This window comes from Podarcis bocagei, assembly GCF_964188305.1.
Source record: "Podarcis bocagei genome assembly, chromosome: 3".
Lineage (NCBI taxonomy): Eukaryota > Metazoa > Chordata > Lepidosauria > Squamata > Lacertidae > Podarcis > Podarcis bocagei.
Genome location: NC_138127.1, coordinates 110,286,904 through 110,307,745, shown reverse-complemented (window position 1 = coordinate 110,307,745; position 20,842 = coordinate 110,286,904). Strand labels below are relative to the sequence as shown.

The 20,842-nt window shown below is 46.1% G+C and overlaps 1 protein-coding gene across 17 annotated transcripts in view; it reads left to right on the top strand.

Moving 5' to 3' along the window:
• OTOF (otoferlin) overlaps positions 1-20,842 on the top strand; it is a 218,315-nt gene that overhangs the window by 33,196 nt on the left and 164,277 nt on the right. For all 17 annotated transcript variants that reach the window (XM_081188315.1, XM_081188324.1, XM_081188322.1 and 14 more), the window contains exon 3: positions 11,883-11,971. In XM_081188315.1, coding sequence (XP_081044441.1) covers positions 11,883-11,971 — 89 coding nt within the window. The remainder of the gene's footprint in view (positions 1-11,882; positions 11,972-20,842) is intronic.

Sequence of the window (20,842 nt, the reverse complement as noted above, 5' to 3'; positions counted from 1 at the left end):
CATTCTGCACCCGCTGGAGTTTCTGGGTCAGCTTCAAGGGCAGCCCCACGTTGAGCAAATTACAGTAGTGAAGCCTGGAGGTGACCGTCGCATGGATCACTGTGGCCAGGTCGGGGCGGGAAAGGTAAGGGACCAACTGCTTGATGCGGCGAAGGTGGAAAAATGTCGCCTTGGCTGTTGCTGTAACTTGCGCCTCCATGGAAAGGGAGGCGTCAAGGATTACACCCAAACTCTTATCGGAAGGCAATGACACTAATTGGGCCCCCGCAAGAGAAAGGAGTTGGTCCCTCATCCCCAGACCATCCTGACCCAGCCAGAGGACCTCTGTCGTCGAAATATTTAATTTCAGTCAGCTCCCACGAAACCATCCAGCCATAGCTTCCAAGCATCTGGTCAGTGTGTCCGGGGCTGAGTCAGGGTGGCCGTCCATCAGCAGATAGAGCTGATTGTCGTCAGCATATTGGTGATGGCCCAGCCCAAAGGTCTGGACAATCTGGGCGAGGGGGCACATAAAGATGTTAAAAAGCACCAGGGAGAGGATTGCGCCCTGTGGCACTCCACACACCAAGGAGTGGCGCGACAACATCTCCCTCCTTAGCGCCACGCTCTGTCCCTGACCAGAGATAAAGGAGTAGAACCATTGTCAGGTTATGCCCTGTATCCCCATTTCGGCGAGGTGGTGGCCCAGAAGATCTTTCCCATGAATCATATACATGCATCACATACATACTATGGCAATGACTACAAGAGGTGTGCCCAGTCTGGCACTTTCACCACATGCTCTCACTTTTGTGTTGTCATCAAGAAGCACTTTCCTAAGTTCACCTGGTGAGCTTCATGGAAGGGGGCATTTGAACCCTGGTCTCCCAGGATGCAAGGGAGAAACGTGCTCGGAGGAAGGCACGCTTGGCAAATCCACACCGGGATCAACTCCTGCCCAGAAACCAATGTCCCCACTGTGGAAGGACGTGTGGATCCAGAACTGGCCTCCACAGTCACTTACGGACTCACTGTCAAAACCATGTTTATGGAAGACAATCTTACTCGGCTACGAGGGATCGCCAAAGAAAAGAAGAAGATACCGTATTTTTCGCTCTATAGGACGCACCTTGTTTTAGAAGGGGAGAACAAGGGAAAAAAACCTCTCCCTCTCTGCACAGTGCCCCTTCAGCGAAGTGGGAGGGGCGCTGTGCAGAGAGGGAAAGCTGCACAGCGATTCTCCAGCGAAGCAAAGCCAGGAGAGCAAGAGGGATCGGTTCGCATCGACCCCTCTCGCTCTCCAGGCTTCAGCAAAAGCAACGCGAAGCCTCCGGAGCGCAGCGGGAGCAGTCCCACTGTGCTCTGGAGGCTTCGTGTTGCTATCGCTGAAGCCATGGAGCCTGCATTCGCTCCATAAGACGCGCACACATTTCCCCTTAATTTTGGGAGGGGGAAAAGTGTGTCTTATAGAGCGAAAAATACGGTACATTAAATCTGGCAAGAGTACTTGAGAAGGGAGTGACTTTTTTGTTTTATTTACTTACTTCTTTGGTTAGCTTTATTCACCACCTTTTCCTCCGAGATGCTCAAGGTAACAAACATGGGTCTCCTCCTCCTCCTCCTCCTCCCCATTTCACCCCACAACAACCCTGCGAGGTAAGCCCCCAGGTCACACCCAGTGCGCATCATGGCCAAGTGGGGATTCGAACCCAGTTGGGTCATAAACCAGCACTTCAACCATTACACCACACTGGTTGTTTTCATCTGAGTTGTGCTGCGAGGGACACACATACATCCCCCATCCTCCCAACAGCTTGGATCCTTCTCAGCCTTGCTGTTCACACTCCAGGCAATGACAGATTCAACTTCTCTTCCTTGAGTGTGATTACAGGAAAGCAGCAAGGGGGGGGGGAGCGCTGGGTCCAAGCCAACCTCAGCTCCTAAACTCTTGCTCCACTTTCCCCTTCGCAAGAAACAACTTGCAAGCTCAGCAAACGCATTGAGAAGAGAGATTCGGTTCCTGCCGAGAGCAGAGACTGGGAGGATGAATGAAATTCCCACGAGATATTTGATCATGGAAGAGGACGGCACGTAAGCCTGCAAACTGAGTGCAGGAAAACCTCACATCAATAGGGTTTCTGAACCCCAGTCTCTTAGCAACAAACTATTTAAGCTCCAGCTTACGTTTGTTTAAATTTCATGTCGTGCGTTTTTTCCCAAAAAACTCAAAACATTTCCACAAACAAGAATTTATTTCCCCACATCTTCATTCAGTTCAGCGCCATAAGAGCATTACCTCCGATACTGTTTTTGCTAGCTAATTTGCTTTTCTGCCAATAATTCTGCTGTACAAATCTATAGTGCTGCTGTGTTTGGAATACGGTGTACAGTTCGGGTAGCCTCACCTCAAATAGCTGAGAAAATGTTGAGAAAAAGGTTCAGGAAAAAACAAGGGGTGATGCGACTCCCATATGAAGGAAATCGGCAGCTTTTGGTACTTTGTAATTCAAAGAAAAAGGGACGCGGGTGGCGCTGTGGGTTAAACCACAGAGCCTAGGACTTGCCAATCAGAAGGTCAGCGGTTTGAATCCCCACGACGGGGTGAGCTCCCATTGTTCGGTCCCAGCTCCTGCCCACCTAGCAGTTCAAAAGCACGCCAGTGCAAGTAAATAGGTACCGCTCCGGCGGGAAGGCAAATGGCGTTTCCGTGCACTGCTCTGGTTCGCCAGAAGCGGCTTAGTCATGCTGGCCACATGACCCGGAAGCTGTACGCCGGCTCCCTTGGCCAATAAAGCGAGATGAGCGCCGCAACCCCAGAGTCGGCAACGATTGGACCTAATGGTCAGGGGCCCCTTTACCCTTTACCTAATTTAGAGAAAAGGCGAGTAGCAGACAACATGATAGGAATTTATAGAATTATGCCTGGCATGGATACTCATGGACATCCTATGGAAGTCAAATGTTGAAAGATTCAGGACAGATAAGTTCTTCCTGCAGTGGAGAGTTAAACTGTGGAACTCCATGAAGGAGTGATGGCTACCAACCTTGGTGGCTTTAAAAGAGGATGAGACAAATTAATGGAGGAGGCGAAGGTTATAAACAGCTACTAGCCAGGACAGCTATGCTCTGTGGGATGTAAACCACTGGGAGCAGTCAAGTACAACATTCCTTGTTTTCCTAGAGTGGACATGCAAGGGGATGTTTGGTCCAGCCAGTCAAAACGTCCTGTTCCTCCTGGGCTGGTGCATCCTTCCTTTTGCATGTGATAGAAGGTGGGCGTGACCTTACCTGTCCAAAAGGACAAATCACGCAGCACACCTCTCTCTTTTTGACTTCTTCGTTTGACCAGCGTCTAGCTAGGACTGCTCTGCTAGATCTCAGCTAGCGGAGGCAATAGGATTATTCCCCCAAAAGGGGTAGATCCACATGTACATATTTGCAACTAAGTCTGCCTTCAAGTATCCAACTGTGAACTGATGTGAGTAAACTTCTTTTATTGACTTTGAATAAGATTGTGGCGTCTTTATTCTTTTAAGAGGGATTCAAGGGAACTTACCAGGAATGTACAATTCAATCTGAGACAGACTGAATTGCATAATAGTGAGAGGCTCACACGAGCCTGCAACCAGCTATCTGCTGTGCATGTAAAAAGGGGAATGTAAACTCTGCTAAGTAAAGGGACTTGCTAGCACAAGTTAGGAAGGATATTAATAAAGAATATATCCTCTCCTGCCACCCTGAACATTCCCACATGCTCTGCCACCACAATGCTTCTGAATCCCAGTTGCTGGAAACCCCAGGAGAGAAGAGGGGTCTTGTGTTCGAAACAATCCTTGCTGCTTTCCCTCAGGCAGCTGATTGGTCACTGTGAGAAGAGGATGATGGCCCAAAAAGGCCGCTGGCAGATTGGTCTTAAGTTCTCTTGCTTTGTTTTTTATCAAAGCCGTGGTTTTTGTTTTCCTCCCTCACTCGCTCCTTATGAGAAAGACTGAGATGGAGAAGTGTGAGTAGGCAAAATTTTGTTTTACTCACCCCTGTTTTGCAAACATTGAGCAAAAGCAGCTAATTAGCTGCAACACAGAGAGAGGTTAACTAGCACAAGCGAAGCTCAAAGGAGAGCAAAACTCACATTTCATGCTTCCCCTTAACAGCCTCTGTGAGATAATAGGCAACAATCAATGAAATGCAGTAAGGTCAAGTTTGTTAGATGGGAGGTTTTGACGGCCTGGTCTTACAAAGTTCAGGAGGGCACAAGATGCCGGAATGAGAGGATGTTAATCAGAACCAATGAGGGCTCTGGAACAAGAATGAAATTACACCCATATTTTTCTCTAATATGCTAAGACAGTATGGTGTAGTGGTTAGAGTGGTGGACTAAAGCAGGGGTCAGCAAACATTTTCAGCAGGGGGCCGGTCTACTGTCCCTCAGACCTTGTGGGGGGCCGGACTATATTTTGAAGGGAAAAAAGGAACAAATTCCTGTGCCACACAAATAACTCAGAGATGCATTTTAAATAAAAGCACACATTCTACTCATATAAAAACGCCAGGCAGGCCCCACAAATCACCCAGAGATGCATTTTAAATAAAAGCACACATTCTGTTGTTGTTGTTGAGTCGTTTAGTCGTGTCCGACTCTTCATGACCCCATGGACCAGAGCACACCAGGCCCTCCTGTCTTCCACTGCCTCTTGCAGTTTGGTCAAACTCATGCTGGTAGCTTCGAGAACACTGTCCCACCATCTCGTCCTCTGTCGTCCCCTTCTCCTTGTGCCCTCCATCTTTCCCAACATCAGGGTCTTTTCCAGGGAGTCTTCTCTTCTCATGAGGTGGCCAAAGTCTTGGAGCCTCAGCTTCAGGATCTGTCCCTCCAGTGAGCACTCAGGGCTGATTTCCTTCAGAATGGAGAGGTTTGATCTTCTTGCAGTCCATGGGACTCTCAAGAGTCTCCGCCAGCACCATAATTCAAAAGCATCAATTCTTCGGCGATCAGCCTTCTTTATGGTCCAGCTCTCACTTCCATACATCACTACTGGGAAAACCATAGCTTTGACTATATGGACCTTTGTTGGCAAGGTGATGTCTCTGCTTTTTAAGATGCTGTCTAGGTTTGTCATTGCTTTTCTCCCAAGAAGCAGGCATCTTTTTAATTTTGCAGCTACTGTCACCATCTGCAGAGATCATGGAGCCCAAGAAAGTAAAATCTCTCACTGCCTCTATTTCTTCCCCTTCTATTTGCCAGGAGGTGATGGGCCCAGTGGCCATGATCTTCGTGTTTTTGATGTTGAGCTTCAGACCATATTTTGCGCTCTCCTCTTTCACCCTCATTAAAAGGTTTTTTAATTCCTCCTCACTTTCTGCCATCAAGGTTGTGTCATCTGCATATCTGAGGTTGTTGATATTTCTTCCGGCAATCTTAATTCCAGCTTGGGATTCACCTTGGAGACCAACTAAGGTTGTCTGGGTATAAGCTTTCGTGTGCATACACACTCCTTCAGATACCTTCTTCTTCTTTGGTGGTCCCTCGTAGCCAAGTAAGATCGTCTTCCATGAACACAGTCTTAACAATGAGTCCGTAAGTGACTGTGGAGGCCAATTCTGGATCCACACGTCCTTCCACAGTGGGGACATTGGTTTCTGGGCTGGAGCTGATCAAGGTGTGAATTTGCCAAGCATTCTTTCCTCTTAGCACATTTCTCCCTTGCGTCCTGAGCAGTGGCGTAGCGTGGGTTGTCAGCACCCGGGGCAAGGCAAGTAATTTGCACCCCCTAACCCGTGAATTTGCGCCCCCTAACCCCCAGATGTTGCGCCCGGTGCGGCCGGCCCCCATGCACCCCCCACGCTATGCCACTGGTCCTGAGTTTGCGTGTCTTCAAAGCCCATGACACCTTTGGTAAAGATTGTTCTCCAGTTGGAGCACTCACAGGCCAGTGTTTCCCAATTGTTGGTGTTTATACTACTTTTTTTTTTTTAGATTTGCCTTGAGACAGTCTTTAAACCTCTTTTGTTGACTACCAGCATCACGCTTTCCATTTTTAAGTTCGGAATAGAGTAGTTGCTTCAAAGGAACTACTCTTCATATCTGTATACTTTATACAGGCTGCTTTTCCCGGTGATGCTTTCAGTGAGCAATGTTGGCGCTTGTTTTCTTGTGCAGATTACACACAAAAACCACTTTATCCCGAGAACATTTTCTCATCAGGAATTGTCACCCAGCCCTGCTAAGCAGCCGGCAATGTGTGCCTCTAGTATTTGCAAGCATTTGTTGCCAGTGTTCTGATCTGTGCTACAGTACCCAAGCTGTTCGCTTCGCACTCAGTGAGCCACACTGCTTTGCAACGGTGCCAATACAAGCTTAAAAATAATGCTGCACAGAAAAGTCTGTTGTTGCTTTTAATTTGGGTTCAGAGAAGGTTGATTTCTTTCCAATCTGCTATCACTACTCCTCTTTGAACGTCGTGGCTTTTAAAATAAAATTGGCCTCAGTTGGCTGGCGGTGGCACCCAAGGAATTCAGCGACTCCAGCTATTTAAAGCTTTCTCCCTGTTGATGTCAGCCTGCCCTAAACTGCTAATGTTATAAACCAAAAAGCATCAAGTATGATCAATATTCATGTCTCTCCCTCTCTCTTCTTTTCCACCTGGTGGCCCAGCTGTACCCCATTTGGGCAGAGACACCCCAACTTCTGTTTTCTATGCTCTGAAAACTTCCAGACAGTGCTTTTTTCTGGAAATAAGGTGGGGAAACGGACCATGAAGTTTATTGTGGGCTCAGTCCCCCCAGATTATTGCAGTGCCGCCCCCGCCCCCCGAGCAGTGGCTAAAGGTAAGACATGATTAATAAGCTCAAGTAGACAATGATCTGGATGAGAAATGGCCACAACTTTATTGATTACAGATATACAGTGGTACCGCGGGTTACAGACGCTTCAGGTTACAGACTCCGCTAACCCAGAAATAGTACCTCAGGTTAAGAACTTTGCTTCAGGCAGGATCTGGCATACAGCAATGTTGCTCCCGCAACCTGGGGCGAGGTCTGACAGCCTTTTATCTTTGTCGGAGTAGTGGCCGGTCCTGATCCCCCGGCCACTCACCTCCCTGTTTTGCCTGAAGGCGAGCACTCCTCCTGCGAGTACTCAGGTCTCTCCTTCTCTCAGACCTGAGTCTCTGCAGCTCGGGAGACGTCGGTGGGTGACTAGACCCAGAGGCCGCCTCAGCCTCTCCTGACCCAACCGGTAGTGGAGCAGCTGTAAGTGATGGCCCAGCTGGAGGCAACGAGGGAATCCCCGCATCTGGAGCCAGGGCAGGATCAGGCCCCTGACTCAGCCCAGCTGGTGCTTGTTGCAGGGGAACCTGTGCAGACTGGGACTCTTCAGGATCAGGCCCCAGACTTGGTTCAGATGATGCCTGAGGCAAAGGATCCGGTGCGGACTGAGACTCCTCTGGCTCCGAGTCTGAGCCCGAGTCCCAGGCCATTACACCCCATTAGCTAAAGTGGTACCTCAGGTTAAGAACAGTTTCAGGTTAAGAACGGACCTGCAGAACGAAATAAGTTCTTAACCCAAGATACCACTGTAGGTGGACTTTGGGCTCAGGCATTGGGTCTAAGTCTGTTCCAGCCCCACCACTGGAAAAAAAAAAAATTTTAAAAATGGTAAGGGAACTCAGTTCTCCCGAGTTCCTGCTCCAAAAATACCCTACGCTTTTCTTTTCTTTGACCTGAATCTTCCAACATTGAGCTTCATTGTAGGTCCACGAATTCTAGAATTATGAGAGACTACGGGGGCCTTTATTCACTTTCTCCATGCCACGCCGTTTTATAAACTTCCATCATGTTCTTATGGACCTCTCCTTTGCTTGTGAAACTCTGTAATAAAGGATTCACGGTTGGTGTCAATGTATAAAACATGGGAACGATTTTTTAAAAGAAGCCCTTCCTTTTTCATCCTGAAATTCAATCGCCATCTTGCCCTTAATGTTTTGAACGAAGGAGAATCCTTAGCAATTGACCCGCCCCTGAGAGTTTTCCATTCCCACTGAATCTGTACGAAGCTTTCCTCCCTTCCCAGCCAATCTACTGCTTGCGGTTCAGCAACAGCGTTTTGCTGCGCTGTTCCCCACGGGAGGAGAGCGCGCGTTACGGCACTCGGATATTGGAGACGGTCTCTTAACCTTCCTTGCGCAATTGTTTCGCCCAGCGGGGCGCACACCTGGACTTGCAAGCAAATACCAGCGGTGTGAACAAAGAGGCCACGGAAATTGAGAGCAAAAGACGGGCAGCAGAGGGGGAAGAGGAGGGCAGGGGATGGGCAGCCTGTGTGGGTTCATAGAATCAGTGCTTTTTTCCTAAAAAATGTCTAGGGGTACAGTCATACCTTGGGTCACAGACGCTTCAGGTTGCGCGTTTTCGGGTTACGGATATGCTGAAACCCAGAAGCACTGGAATGGGTTATTTCCGGCGCTTGCGCATGTGCAGAACTGGTAAGTTGCACTTTGCACACGCGCAGAAGTGCTGAATCGCAACCCAAGCGTGCACAGATGTGGCGCTGCAGGTTGCAAATGCTGCGGGTTGCAAACGTGCCTCCCGCACGGATCACGTTCACAACCCAAGCGTCCACTGTACTCTCATTTTGACTCAAGAAAATCACCATTTTATAGTTCAAATCAGGGGAAATATATACAGTGGTACCTCAGGTTACAGACACTTCAGGTTACAGACTCCGCTAACCCAGAAATATTACCTTGGGTTAAGAACTTTGCTTCAGGATGAGAACAGAAATCGTGCTCCAGCAGCGCAGCAGCAGTAGGAGGCCCCATTAGCTAAAGTGGTGCTTCAGGTCAAGAACAGTTTCAGGTTAAGTACAGACCTCTGGAATGAATTAAGTACTTAACCCGAGGTACCACTGTACAGTAAACTGACAAAAGTACAAAAATTCACAAAATGTTTAGGGTTCAGGTAGGTAGCCATGCTGGTCTGACGCAGTTGAAATGTATTTAAAAAATTGTCCAGTTGCACCTTAGAGACCAATTAAGTTTGTTCTTGGTATAAGCTTTCGTGTGCATACACACTTCTTCAGATACACTGAAACAGAAGTCACCACATGCCCAAGGATTAAGACATTCTGGGAGATGATTGATAACAAAATGAAAAAGGTATTCAAATATACCTTCCTGAAGAAACCAGAGGCCTTTCTCCTGGGCATGGTCGGCCAATTGGTGACAAAGAAGGATAGAACTTTCTTTATGTATGCCACAACAGCAGCAAGGATACTCATCGCAAAATATTGGAAGACACAAGAGTTACCCACCCGGGAAGAATGGCAGATGAAGTTGATGGACTATATGGAATTGGTGGAAATGACTGGCAGAATCCGAGACCAGGGAGAAGAGTCGGTGGAAGAAGATTGGAAAAAATTTAAAGATTATTTACAGAAATACTGTAAAATCAATGAATGTTAGAAAAATGTTGGAATGAAGTTACATGGCTTTAGTAGAAATGTTATAAGGAATTAAGTATAAATAGATTAATAGAGTATTAAAGGAAAAAATAAGGTTAGAATGAGCTAAGATAATTATAGGATAGAAAACAGAGGAAGATGGAAAGGAATTTCTGAAATAATTAACAGAAGTGGAATACAAAAAGGGAGGTGTGAGGAGGTCATGGAAATAAGTGAATGAAAGAGGGGATAATGAAATTGTTTGATTTATTTTATTGTTTTTGTTTTGTTTGGTTAGTTTAATGTATTGTATTGTTTCTTTTTTAGTGTTTAAATTTTTTGGAAAAGTAATAAATATTATTTTTTAAAAAAAAAATGAAACAGAAGTCACCAGACCCTTATATATAGTGAGAGGGTGGGGAGGGGTATTACTCAGAAGGGTAGTAGGAGATGTGTGTTTAACTCAATGGGTGTGGTAAACCTGTTGACGGCTGTTAATGTTTAGGGGTTTGCGTAGCTCTGCATCCCCCCAGAAAAAAACACTGCATAGAATCATAAAATTCAATTGGAAGGGTCCCTAGTGTCATCTAGTCGAGTGTTTCCCAACCTTGGGCCTCCAGCTGTTTTCGAACTACAATTCCCATCATCCCTGACCACTGGTCTTGCTAGCTGAGGATTATGGGAGTTGTAGTCCAAAAACAGCTGGAGGCCCAAGGTTGGGAAATGCTGATCTAGTCCAACCCCCTGCGAAGCAGGGCTCACAGCTCAAGAATCCATGACAGGTGTCCACCCAACCTCTGCTTAAAAACCTCCAAGGAAGGAGAGTCCACCCGCTTCTGAGGGAGTCCATTGCAGAGCCAAACAGCTATGGAGTTTATCTCAGTGAAGACCTTAATTGGAAAATCAATACAACCAAGGTGGTTAAGAATGCCCAACAGAGACTCCATCTCCTCAGAGTATTGAAGAAGAATGATGTCAATCAACATTTGATGATGTCCTTCTACCGGTCCACAACAGAAAGTGTCCTTTCCTACTGCATCACGGTGTGGTACGCTGGTTTGACATCATCTTATAGGAAGTGCCTACAGAGGGTGGTGAATACAGCACAAGATATTATGGGCTGTCCCGTGAATCCGCTGGATGAAATAGTGGAAGAAGGTTGCCTCAGGAGAGTGAGGAAAATTCTCAGGAATGATTCACACCCTGGCCGGCACTTTCTTGATCTCTTGCCCTCAGGCAGAAGATATAGAAGCAGGATTAGTCGCACCAACAGGGTAAAGAACAGCTTCTATCCCTGGGCTGTTAGGCTGCTGAATGAAAAGATAACAACAGGGCAACTGACTTTTGGGCTTGGTGTGTGTGTGTCAGTAAACGAGGGGAATTAAAACTAAGAGAGCTGAGTGGGGGGTGCTGGTGTAATTTCACTGTATACAAGTTATACAAGTGACAATATAGTATTTTGATTAATGTCAAAAAGTTCTTCCTAAGGGTTAGCTGGAATCTCCTTTACTGTACTGTCATTTTTATCCTGTATTTTTATCTTGCGAAGCACGCTGAGATCTTTGGATGAAGAGCGTATATAAATTTGATTAATAATAATAGTCCATTGGTTCAGTCCTTCCCCTGGATGAGCTGTGTGTAAAACCAAGAACAATTGCAGGAAGATAAGGAGCTCCCTTACACCAAATCAAACCTCTGCCCACCCAGCCCTGTGCAGTTCTCCAGAATTTCTTCTTTCAAAATGCAGCACGTGGTGAATTTCAAATCCACGGTTAAAGAGCTATTTCCCCCATCTATAAGTTCTGAGGCCAAAGCAGGACATCCTTTTGGGAATATTCAGGGTGGCAGGAGAGGATATATTCTTTGTTAATATCCTTCCTAACTTGCACTAGCAAGTCCCTTTACTTAGCAGAGTTACATTCCTCTTTTTACATGCACAGCAGATAGCTGGCTGCAGGCTCGTGTGAGCCTCTCATTATTGTACAATTCAGTCTGTCTCAGATTGAATTGTACATTCCTGGTAAGTTCCCTTAAATCCCTCTTAAAAGAATAAATACACCACAATCTTATTCAAAGTCAATAAAAGAAGTTTATTCACATCAGTTCATAGTTGGATTCCTGAAGGCAGACTTAGGTACATGTGGATCTACCCCATATGGGGGAATAATCCCAGTGCTTCTGCTAGCTGAGAGCTAGCAGAGCAGTCCTAGCTAGAAGCTGGTCCAACGAAGGAAGGAATCAAAAAGAGGGAAGGGTGCTGCGTGACTTGTCCTTTTGTTACCTGGACAGGTAAGGTCACGCCCACTTGCAATGAAGGATGCTCCAGCCCAGGAGGAACAGGAAGTTTCAACTGGCTGGACCAAACATCCCCTTGCATGTCCACTCTAGGAAAACAAGGAATGTTGTAGTTGAGTACCTCTCATGGATCACATCCGACACCCCTCACATCTCCCCTCTCTTCCTGCAGACCTTCCGATGGCCCGTTGCAAGCAGCATTGACGTCAACGAGATGCTGGAGGTCCAGGTCTTCAACTACAGCAAAGTCTTCTCCAACAGGTCAGTGGCGTTCTGCATGTCTGGGTGAGTTTTGTTCCTCCACCTTTGGGGCTTCCTTAAGAGAGCCCCCACAACATGTGCAGGTTCTTCCCAACGTCTTCCAAGGATTAGACAAATTCATGGAGGGGGAGGAGAGGGCTGTAGATGACTACTAGCCAGGATGCTATGCTCAGCCTCCATAGATGGAGACAGCAATGCTTCTGAATGCCAGATGCTGGAAACTGCTGGAGATCATAGAATCATAGAATCATAGAGTTGGAAGAGACCACAAGGGCCATCGAGTCCAACCCCCTGCCAAGCGGGAAACACCATCAGAGCACTCCTGACATATGGTTGTCAAGCCTCTGCTTAAAGACCTCCAAAATAGGAGACTCCACCACACTCCTTGGCAGCAAATTCCACTGTCGAACAGCTCTTACTGTCAGGAAGTTCTTCCTAATGTTTAGGTGGAATCTTCTTTCTTGTAGTTTGGATCCATTGCTCCGTGTCCGCTTCTCTGGAGCAGCAGAAAACAACCTTTCTCCCTCCTCTATGTGACATCCTTTTATATATTTGAACATGGCTATCATATCACCCCTTAACCTCCTCTTCTCCAGGCTAAACATGGCCAGCTCCCTTAGCCGTTCCTCATAAGGCATCGTTTCCAGGCCTTTGACCATTTTGGTTGCCCTCCTCTGGACACGTTCCAGTTTGTCAGTGTCCTTCTTGAATTGTGGTGCCCAGAACTGGACACAGTACTCCAGGTGTGGTCTGACCAGAGCAGAATACAGTGGCACTATTACTTCCCTTGATCTAGATGCTATACTCCTATTGATGCAGCCCAGAATTGCATTGGCTTTTTTAGCTGCCGCGTCACACTGTTGGCTCATGTCAAGTTTGTGGTCAACCAAGACTCCTAGATCCTTTTCACATGTACTGCTCTCAAGCCAGGTGTCACCCATCTTGTATTTGTGTCTCTCATTTTTTTTGCCCAAGTGCAATACTTTACATTTCTCCCTGTTAAAATTCATCTTGTTTGTTTTTGCCCAGTTCTCTAATCGGTCAAGGTCGTTTTGAAGTGTGATCCTGTCCTCTGGGGTGTTAGCCACCCCTCCCAGTTTGGTGTCATCTGCAAATTTGATCAGGATGCCCTTGAGTCCATCATCCAAGTCGTTGATAAAGATGTTGAATAAGACCGGGCCCAAGACAGAACCCTGTGGCACCCCACTAGTCACTCTTCTCCAGGATGAAGAGGAACCATTGATGAGCACCCTTTGGGTTCGGTCAGTCAGCCAGTTACAAATCCACTGAGTGGTAGCATAGTCAAGACCGCATTTTACCAGCTTCTTTACAAGAATATCATGGGGGACCTTGTCAAATGCCTTGCTGAAATCAAGGTAGGCTACATCCACTGCGTTCCCTTCATCTACCAGGCTTGTAATTCTGTCAAAAAACGAGATCAGGTTAGTCTGACATGACTTATTTTTCAGAAATCCATGCTGACTATTGGTGATCACAGCATTCCTTTCTAGGTGCTCACAGACTGTTTGCTTAATGATCTGCTCCAGAATCTTCCCTGCTATTGATGTCAGACTGACTGGGCGGTAATTATTTGGGTCCTCTCTTTTCCCCTTTTTGAAAATAGGGACAACATTTGCCCTCCTCCAGTCTGCCGGGACTTCGCCTGTTCTCCAGGAATTCTCAAAGATGACTGCCAGTGGTTCTGAGATCACATCTGCCAGTTCTTTTAATACTCTTGGATGCAGTTCATCTGGCCCTGGAGACTTGAATACATCTAGACTAGCCAAATATTCTTGTACTATCTCCTTAGTTATTCTGGGCTGTGTTTGCTTTGCTAAATCATTTGCTCCAAATTCTTCAGGTCGGGCATTGTTTTCTTTATCGGAGAAGACTGAGGCAAAGAAGGCATTGAGGAGTTCAGCCCTTTCTGTGTCCCCTGTTTGCATTTCACCATCTTCTCCTCTGAGTGACCCCACTGTTTCTTTGTTCTTCCTTTTGCTACGAACATACCCATAAAAGCCTTTTTTGTTGCTTTTAACCTCTCTAGCAAGCCTGAGTTCATTCTGTGCTTTAGCTTTTCTGACTTTGTGTCTACACGTGCTGGCTATTTGTTTGAATTCCTCTTTGGTGGTTTCCCCCCTTTTCCATTTTTTGTACACATCCTTTTTTAATCTTAATTCAGTTAAAAGTTCTTTAGATAGCCACCCTGGCTTCTTTAGGCACCTTCCATGTTTCCGTCTCATTGGTATTGCCTGATGTTGTGCTTTTACTATCTCCCTCTTAACAAACTCCCAGCCGTCATGAACTCCCTTTCCTTTTAGTATTGCTGTCCATGGGATCTCACCCAGCACTTCCCTAAGTTTTATGAAGTCGGCTTTCTTAAAGTCAAGAAATTGAGTCCTAGTATGCTTGGCTGCTCCTTTCCGCTGTATAGTAAACTTCAGAAGAGCATGATCACTCGCGCCTAATGATCCTTCCACTTCTACCCCACTAACCAGGTCATCAACATTGGTTAGGACCAGATCTAAAATGGCTGTTCCTCTTGTTGCTTCTCCCACTTTCTGGACAATGAAGTTGTCTGCAAGGCCAGTGAGGAATCTGTTTGACCTTATGCTCTTGGCTGAGTTTGACGTCCAACAAATATCCGGGTAATTGAAGTCCCCCATTACTACTATCTCCCTTCCTTTTGCATGCTTGGCCATCTGTTCCAGGAAGGCATCATCTATGTCCTCCGTTTGGCTTGGGGATCTATAGTAAACTCCCACAATGAGGTCTCTGTTATTCTTCTCTCCCTTAATTTTGACCCAGATGCTCTCACTTTGGCTTTGAGGTTCTAAATCTTGGATCTCTTCACAGGTATACACATCCCTGACATATAACGCCACTCCTCCTCCTTTCTTGTCTGGTCTGTTTCTCTGAAATAAATTGTATCCCCCCATTATTACATTCCAATCGTGGGACTTATCCCACCAGGTTTCAGTGATGCCTATTATGTCATATTTAGTTTGCTGTACCAAGAGCTCAAGCTCATCTTGTTTATTTCCCATGCTTTGCGCATTAGTGTACAGACATTGAAGTCCATTAATCATTCCCCCGTATCTCTTATTTAAGGATTTTTTCCTCCCACCACTAGGTCCGCGTGCTGTTTGCTCCATTTGGTCTATGACATTTGGATGATCATCTTCATTAATTGATAGACTCCTACCTTCAGGAGCACTGTCTCCCTCCCCCCCATTAGTCAGTTTAAAGCCCTCCTGATGAGGTTTCTGAGATTTTTGGCAAAAACATTTCTCCCAACCGTTGTGAGGTGCAGCCCATCACTTGCCAGAAGTCCATCTTCAAGAAACTGCAGTCCGTGATCTAAGAATCCAAACCGTTCCTGTTTACACCATCTGCGAAGCCAGCTGTTCACTTCCACTATTTTCCCCTCTCTCCCTGGGCCACATCGTTCAACTGGGAGGACAGACGAGATGACAATTTGTGCATTTAGTTGCTTCAATTTCCTGCCGAGAGCCTCGTAGTCTCTTTTGATCTTCTGGAGGCTATTGCTTGCAGTGTCATTGGTTCCCACATGAACCAAGAGGAAGGGGTATTTGTCAGTGGGTTTTATGATTCCTTGCAGTCGTTCAGTTACATCTTGGATCTTAGCCCCGGGGAGACAGCACACTTCCCGAGACATCTTGTCAGGCCCACAGATCACTGCTTCTGTTCCCCTCAGTAGGGAATCCCCTATCACCACTACACGCCTCCTCTTGGGTTTGGTCGGGGTTCTTCCGTGAGCTGTCCGTTCCAAGGTCGCCTGCACATTCCCTGAGGACTGACTTTGCTGCTCGTCTTCATATACCTGATCGACTGTAATGAGGGAGAGATCCTCAAATGGAGTCTGCTCTTCGTCTTCCATGCTAGGGAAGAGGACCTCAAAGCGATTGTGTATTTCTAAACAATCAGAGTGAACTCTGGGCCTCCTACTTCTTTGAGTCACGTTTCTCCATATATCTGGCTCCTATGTTGGTGAACTAGCCTCCTTCTCAGGGGAGTCCCCTGTCTCCTCCTTGGTGGGGACGGTGTGCTCTGTTGCTTCCAAGAAGAGCTCCAGCTCCCTAATTCTTTGGAGCGTAGCTACACGTTCCTCCAGTTGCTGGACTTTGTCTTTTAAAAGGGCAATCAACATGCAATTGCTGCAGGTGAAGCTGCCTGCAACCTTTGGCAAAATGGCAAACATTGCGCAGGAATCGCAGGCGACTGCAGCTGTTCCCTCCCCTTCCATCTTGAGATCGTGTCTTTGGGGGTGGCTACAGAGGTCCTCCATCATAAAAAGCTTGAAGACAGGACAAATAACTTCCCCCACACAAAAAAACCTAGGTCTCCCCCAACAAACGTTTGAGACTAGCTCCCCTAAATCTAAAAGATGGGTATAACAGCTAATCAGCCACAAAGAAACACACACACACAAGAAAACCCTCTTTGCTCCTTCTTCAACTGCTGCCCTGCCCTGCCCTGAGATGCTGGTCTTCCACAGGCATCTGGTTGGCCACTGTGAGGACCGGGCGCTGGACTAGATGGTGGGATAGGATATATTGTTTATTAATATCTTTCCTAACTTGCGTTAGCAAGTTCCTTAACTTAGCAGTTTACATTCCCCTTTTTACATGCACAGCAGATAGCTGGCTGCAGGCTCGTGTAAGCCTCTAACTATTATACAATTCAGTCTATCTCAGATTGTGAGTCTATCCCATATGGAGATCCCATATGGGCAGCTCTAGCTAAAAAGCTGCTCCAACGACGAGAGGAAGTCAAAGAGAGAGAGAGAGTGCTGCATGCCTTGTGCTTTTGTTACCTGCACAGGTAAGGTCACGCCCACCTCTAGTCACATGCAAGAGGAAGGATGCTCCAGGTCAGGAGGAAACAGGAAGTTTTCAATCGGCTGGACCAAACATCCCCCTGCATGTCCACTCTAGGAAAACAAGGAATGTTGTATTTGACTGCTACTTATGTATCACATCCCATAGGGCTGGTATCCCACCTTGAACTGCCTACAGACCCCTCCTTCATACTGCAAACTGGTTTGGTACCATAAGCAGAAAATTCATGCCTTCTCTCTTGGTTTCGTTCTCGGGTGCCTGACAAATTCTAGCATTTTGGTTTTCAGTACTACAAAGGGGGAGAGCCCAGCAAATTAGAGAATTTCCAAAGGCAGCGCAATGGCACACACAAACCATTTGTCACAGAAACCCTACGTGGTAGGAAGGCAATCGCCTTCCACGCAGGACTATGCCTGATACATTTGTTTACCAAGGAGATGAAGATAGCATTGTTTCACCCAAGTCACAAATTACAGCAATCTGAGCCTGAACCAAGTGTGAAATTCCTTCCCAAGTTTCGTTGGGTGAAAGAAGCTGGTAAAATGCGGTCTTGACTATGCTACCACTCAGTGGATTTGTAACTGGCTGACTGACCGAACCCAAAGGGTGCTCATCAATGGTTCCTCTTCATCCTGGAGAAGAGTGACTAGTGGGGTGCCACAGGGTTCTGTCTTGGGCCCGGTCTTATTCAACATCTTTATCAACGACTTGGATGATGGACTCAAGGGCATCCTGATCAAATTTGCAGATGACACCAAACTGGGAGGGGTGGCTAACACCCCAGAGGACAGGATCACACTTCAAAACGACCTTGACAGATTAGAAAACTGGGCCAAAACAAACAAGATGAATTTTAACAGGGAGAAATGTAAAGTATTGCACTTGGGCAAAAAAAAAATAAAAAAAAAATGAGAGGCACAAATACAAGATGGGTGACACCTGGCTTGAGAGCAGTACATGTGAAAAGGATCTAGGAGTCTTGGTTGACCACAAACTTGACATGAGCCAACAGTGTGACCCAGCAGCTAAAAAAGCCAATGCAATTCTGGGCTGCATCAATAGGAGTATAGCATCTAGATCAAGGGAAGTAATAGTGCCACTGTATTCTGCTCTGGTCAGACCTCACCTGGAGTACTGTGTCCAGTTCTGAGCACCACAATTCAAGAAGGACACTGACAAACTGGAACGTGTCCAGAGGAGGGCAACCAAAATGGTCAAAGGCCTGGAAACGATGCCTTATGAGGAACAGCTGAGGGAGCTGGGCATGTTTAGCCTGGAGAAGAGGAGGTTAAGGGGTGATATGATAGCCATGTTCAAATATATAAAAGGATGTCACATAGAGGAGGGAGAAAGGTTGTTTTCTGCTGCTCCAGAGAAGCGGACACGGAGCAATGGATCCAAACTACAAGAAAGAAGATTCCACCTAAACATTAGGAAGAACTTCCTGACAGTAAGAGCTGTTTGACAGTGGAATTTGCTGCCAAGGAGTGTGGTGGAGTCTCCTACTTTGGAGGTCTTTAAGCAGAGGCTTGACAACCATATGTCAGGAGTGCTCTGATGGTTTTTCCTGCTTGGCAGGGGGTTGGACTCGATGGCCCTTGTGGTCTATTCCAACTCTATGATTCTATGATTCTATGTACGCAACGACCGCCGCTAGAATCTTAGTGGCTCAGAAATGGAAATCACAACTTTTATGGAGTGGCAGACAAAAATGTTTGAATACATAGAATTGGCGAGATGGACTTCTAGGATTTGGAACCAAAAAGAAGCAAAGTTCGAAAAGGATTGGAGTAAATTTGTTGAATATATACGGAGTAATTGTAAGAATTTAAAAACCGTAGCAGGATTAATGTAAATCTTGTGATGTGGATGGAGTGTAAATAAGAAACTGTAAGAAAAGATTGGAGATTTGAAAACCGTTGAAGGGATGGAAGGAAGTCCGGCCGCAATAAGGCACAGGGTAAATAAGAAGACATACAATTTTTTGAATGTGGGAGTGTTTGTTTTGTTTGTTGTTGTTACAAAAAAGCAATGGAGGGTATTGGGGGGGGGGAATGAAAAAAAATAAAGAAAATGAAGAACAGAGGTTCTGACGAACGGATTATTAAAAACGTGTGAGGCAACGGTGGAAGTCTTTTTTCCCCCTTCTTTTTAATTTATTTAAGTAGATAAGGACAAGATGAAATTTGGAGAGGCCGTGCGAGAATTTCTCAAAACCTGGCGTCCCTGGCAGAAAACCCTGGTGCTTTTATTTCCTTCCAACGTGTCCAAAATGTCCCCTGCAATGGGGCCGAGGTCTTGCAGGCTAGAGGTGTTGAGCGAGTTGGTGTCCCTGTGTGTATTTTATTACAGTCCCTGAGCAACACACACAGATGCTTGATAAAGGCGATCGGCTTACCAGGATGCTCTTCAGATAAAGGGGTGACACACGATCCCCATCTGAATCATTCATGCACCAACGTTCTTTTCGCGTGGCTTTGTGGCGGAACGTCATTTGCCGCTGATCGCCTGGTGGCTAATTAACTTGCAATATGATCTGAGTCCCCTCTCTGCCCCGCTGCAGCCGGCCACCGGGCCTCCTATTCCGAGGGCAACCTTATTTTTTGCTCAGTTGCTGAGCAGCAGGAAAAGAGCTGAGCAACCGTGGAGTGAAGAAATTTCCCTGCCTAAAGGAAAAGGGGTGACATTGCCGCAAAGCTTCTTTTTTTGTGTAATTTTTATTGTTTTTCTATTTTACATTTTAGAATATTCATTTAAACAACCTTAAAATATCAATGACTTCCATCCTTCTGTTTCCATGGTTCAGTTTGCATGCCATAGATCCCTGCATATTTTACATAAACTAAAACATTCAGTGGGATGCTGGTGGCACTGTGGGTTAAACCACAAAGCCGAGGGCTTGCCAATCAGAAGGTCGGCGGTTCGAATCCCCGTGACGGGGTGAGCTCCCATTGCTTGGTCCCTGCTCCTGCCAACCTAGCAGTTCGAAAGCACGTCAAAGTGCAAGTGGATAAATAGGTACCACTCCAGCGGGAAGGTAAACAGCGTTTCCGTGCGCTGCTCAGGTTCGCCAGAAGTGGCTTAGTCATGCTGGCCACATGACCCGGAAGCTATACGCCGGCTCCCTCAGCCAGTAAAGTGAGATGAGCGCCGCAACCCCAGAGTCGGCCACGACTGGACCTAACGGTCAGGGGTCCCTTTACCTTTACCTTAAAACATTCAGTATTCCATTTTTACATCCATCAAAACTTATTTTACGCGGTTGAATTTATCTTAAAGTTGCCAATGTTTTCAAATGTACACTATTTTCACCCATATATTCAATATACCATTTTTCCAGTCTTCTTTAAATGTGCATTCTTCTTGTTCTCTTTTTCTATAAGTTAAGCCTGCGAGCTGCGCATATTCCATCAGTTTAGGCTGCCATTCTTCTTTAGTTGAGACCTTGTTCGTTTTCCATTTTGGAGCTAACAAAACACAGGCTGCAGTAGTGGCAGACATAAATAACCTTTTTTTTTGACACCTGGGAATTTCCATCAGAATTATCCCCAACAAAAAGGACTCTGGGTTGTTGTTGTTGTTTTGGAGAAGTACTTTTAAACATTTTTTTCAATTCATTATAAATTATTTCCCAATATTCTTTTATCCTTTTACGGGTCCACCACATATGTTAGAACATACCCTCAGCCTCATTACATCTCCAGCACTTATCTGATTCAGTCTTATACATTTTAGCACGTCTGCTCGGAGTTAAGATACCACCTGCAAATCATTTTCAGTTCTCTTTCAAGGAGTAACACTCTGTGAATTTCCGATCGCTCTTTCAAAGTTTCCTCCAGAGATTCAGATCCATATTATGTCCTATATCCAGTGCCAGATTTATGTATAAGCTAAACAAGTTATAGCTTAGGGCCCCACTCTCTTGGGGCCCCAAAGATTTTTAAAGGAAAAGAAACACTGGATGTACATTTCCAAAATATAAGTTAAAAAACAAATAAAATAAAACCTA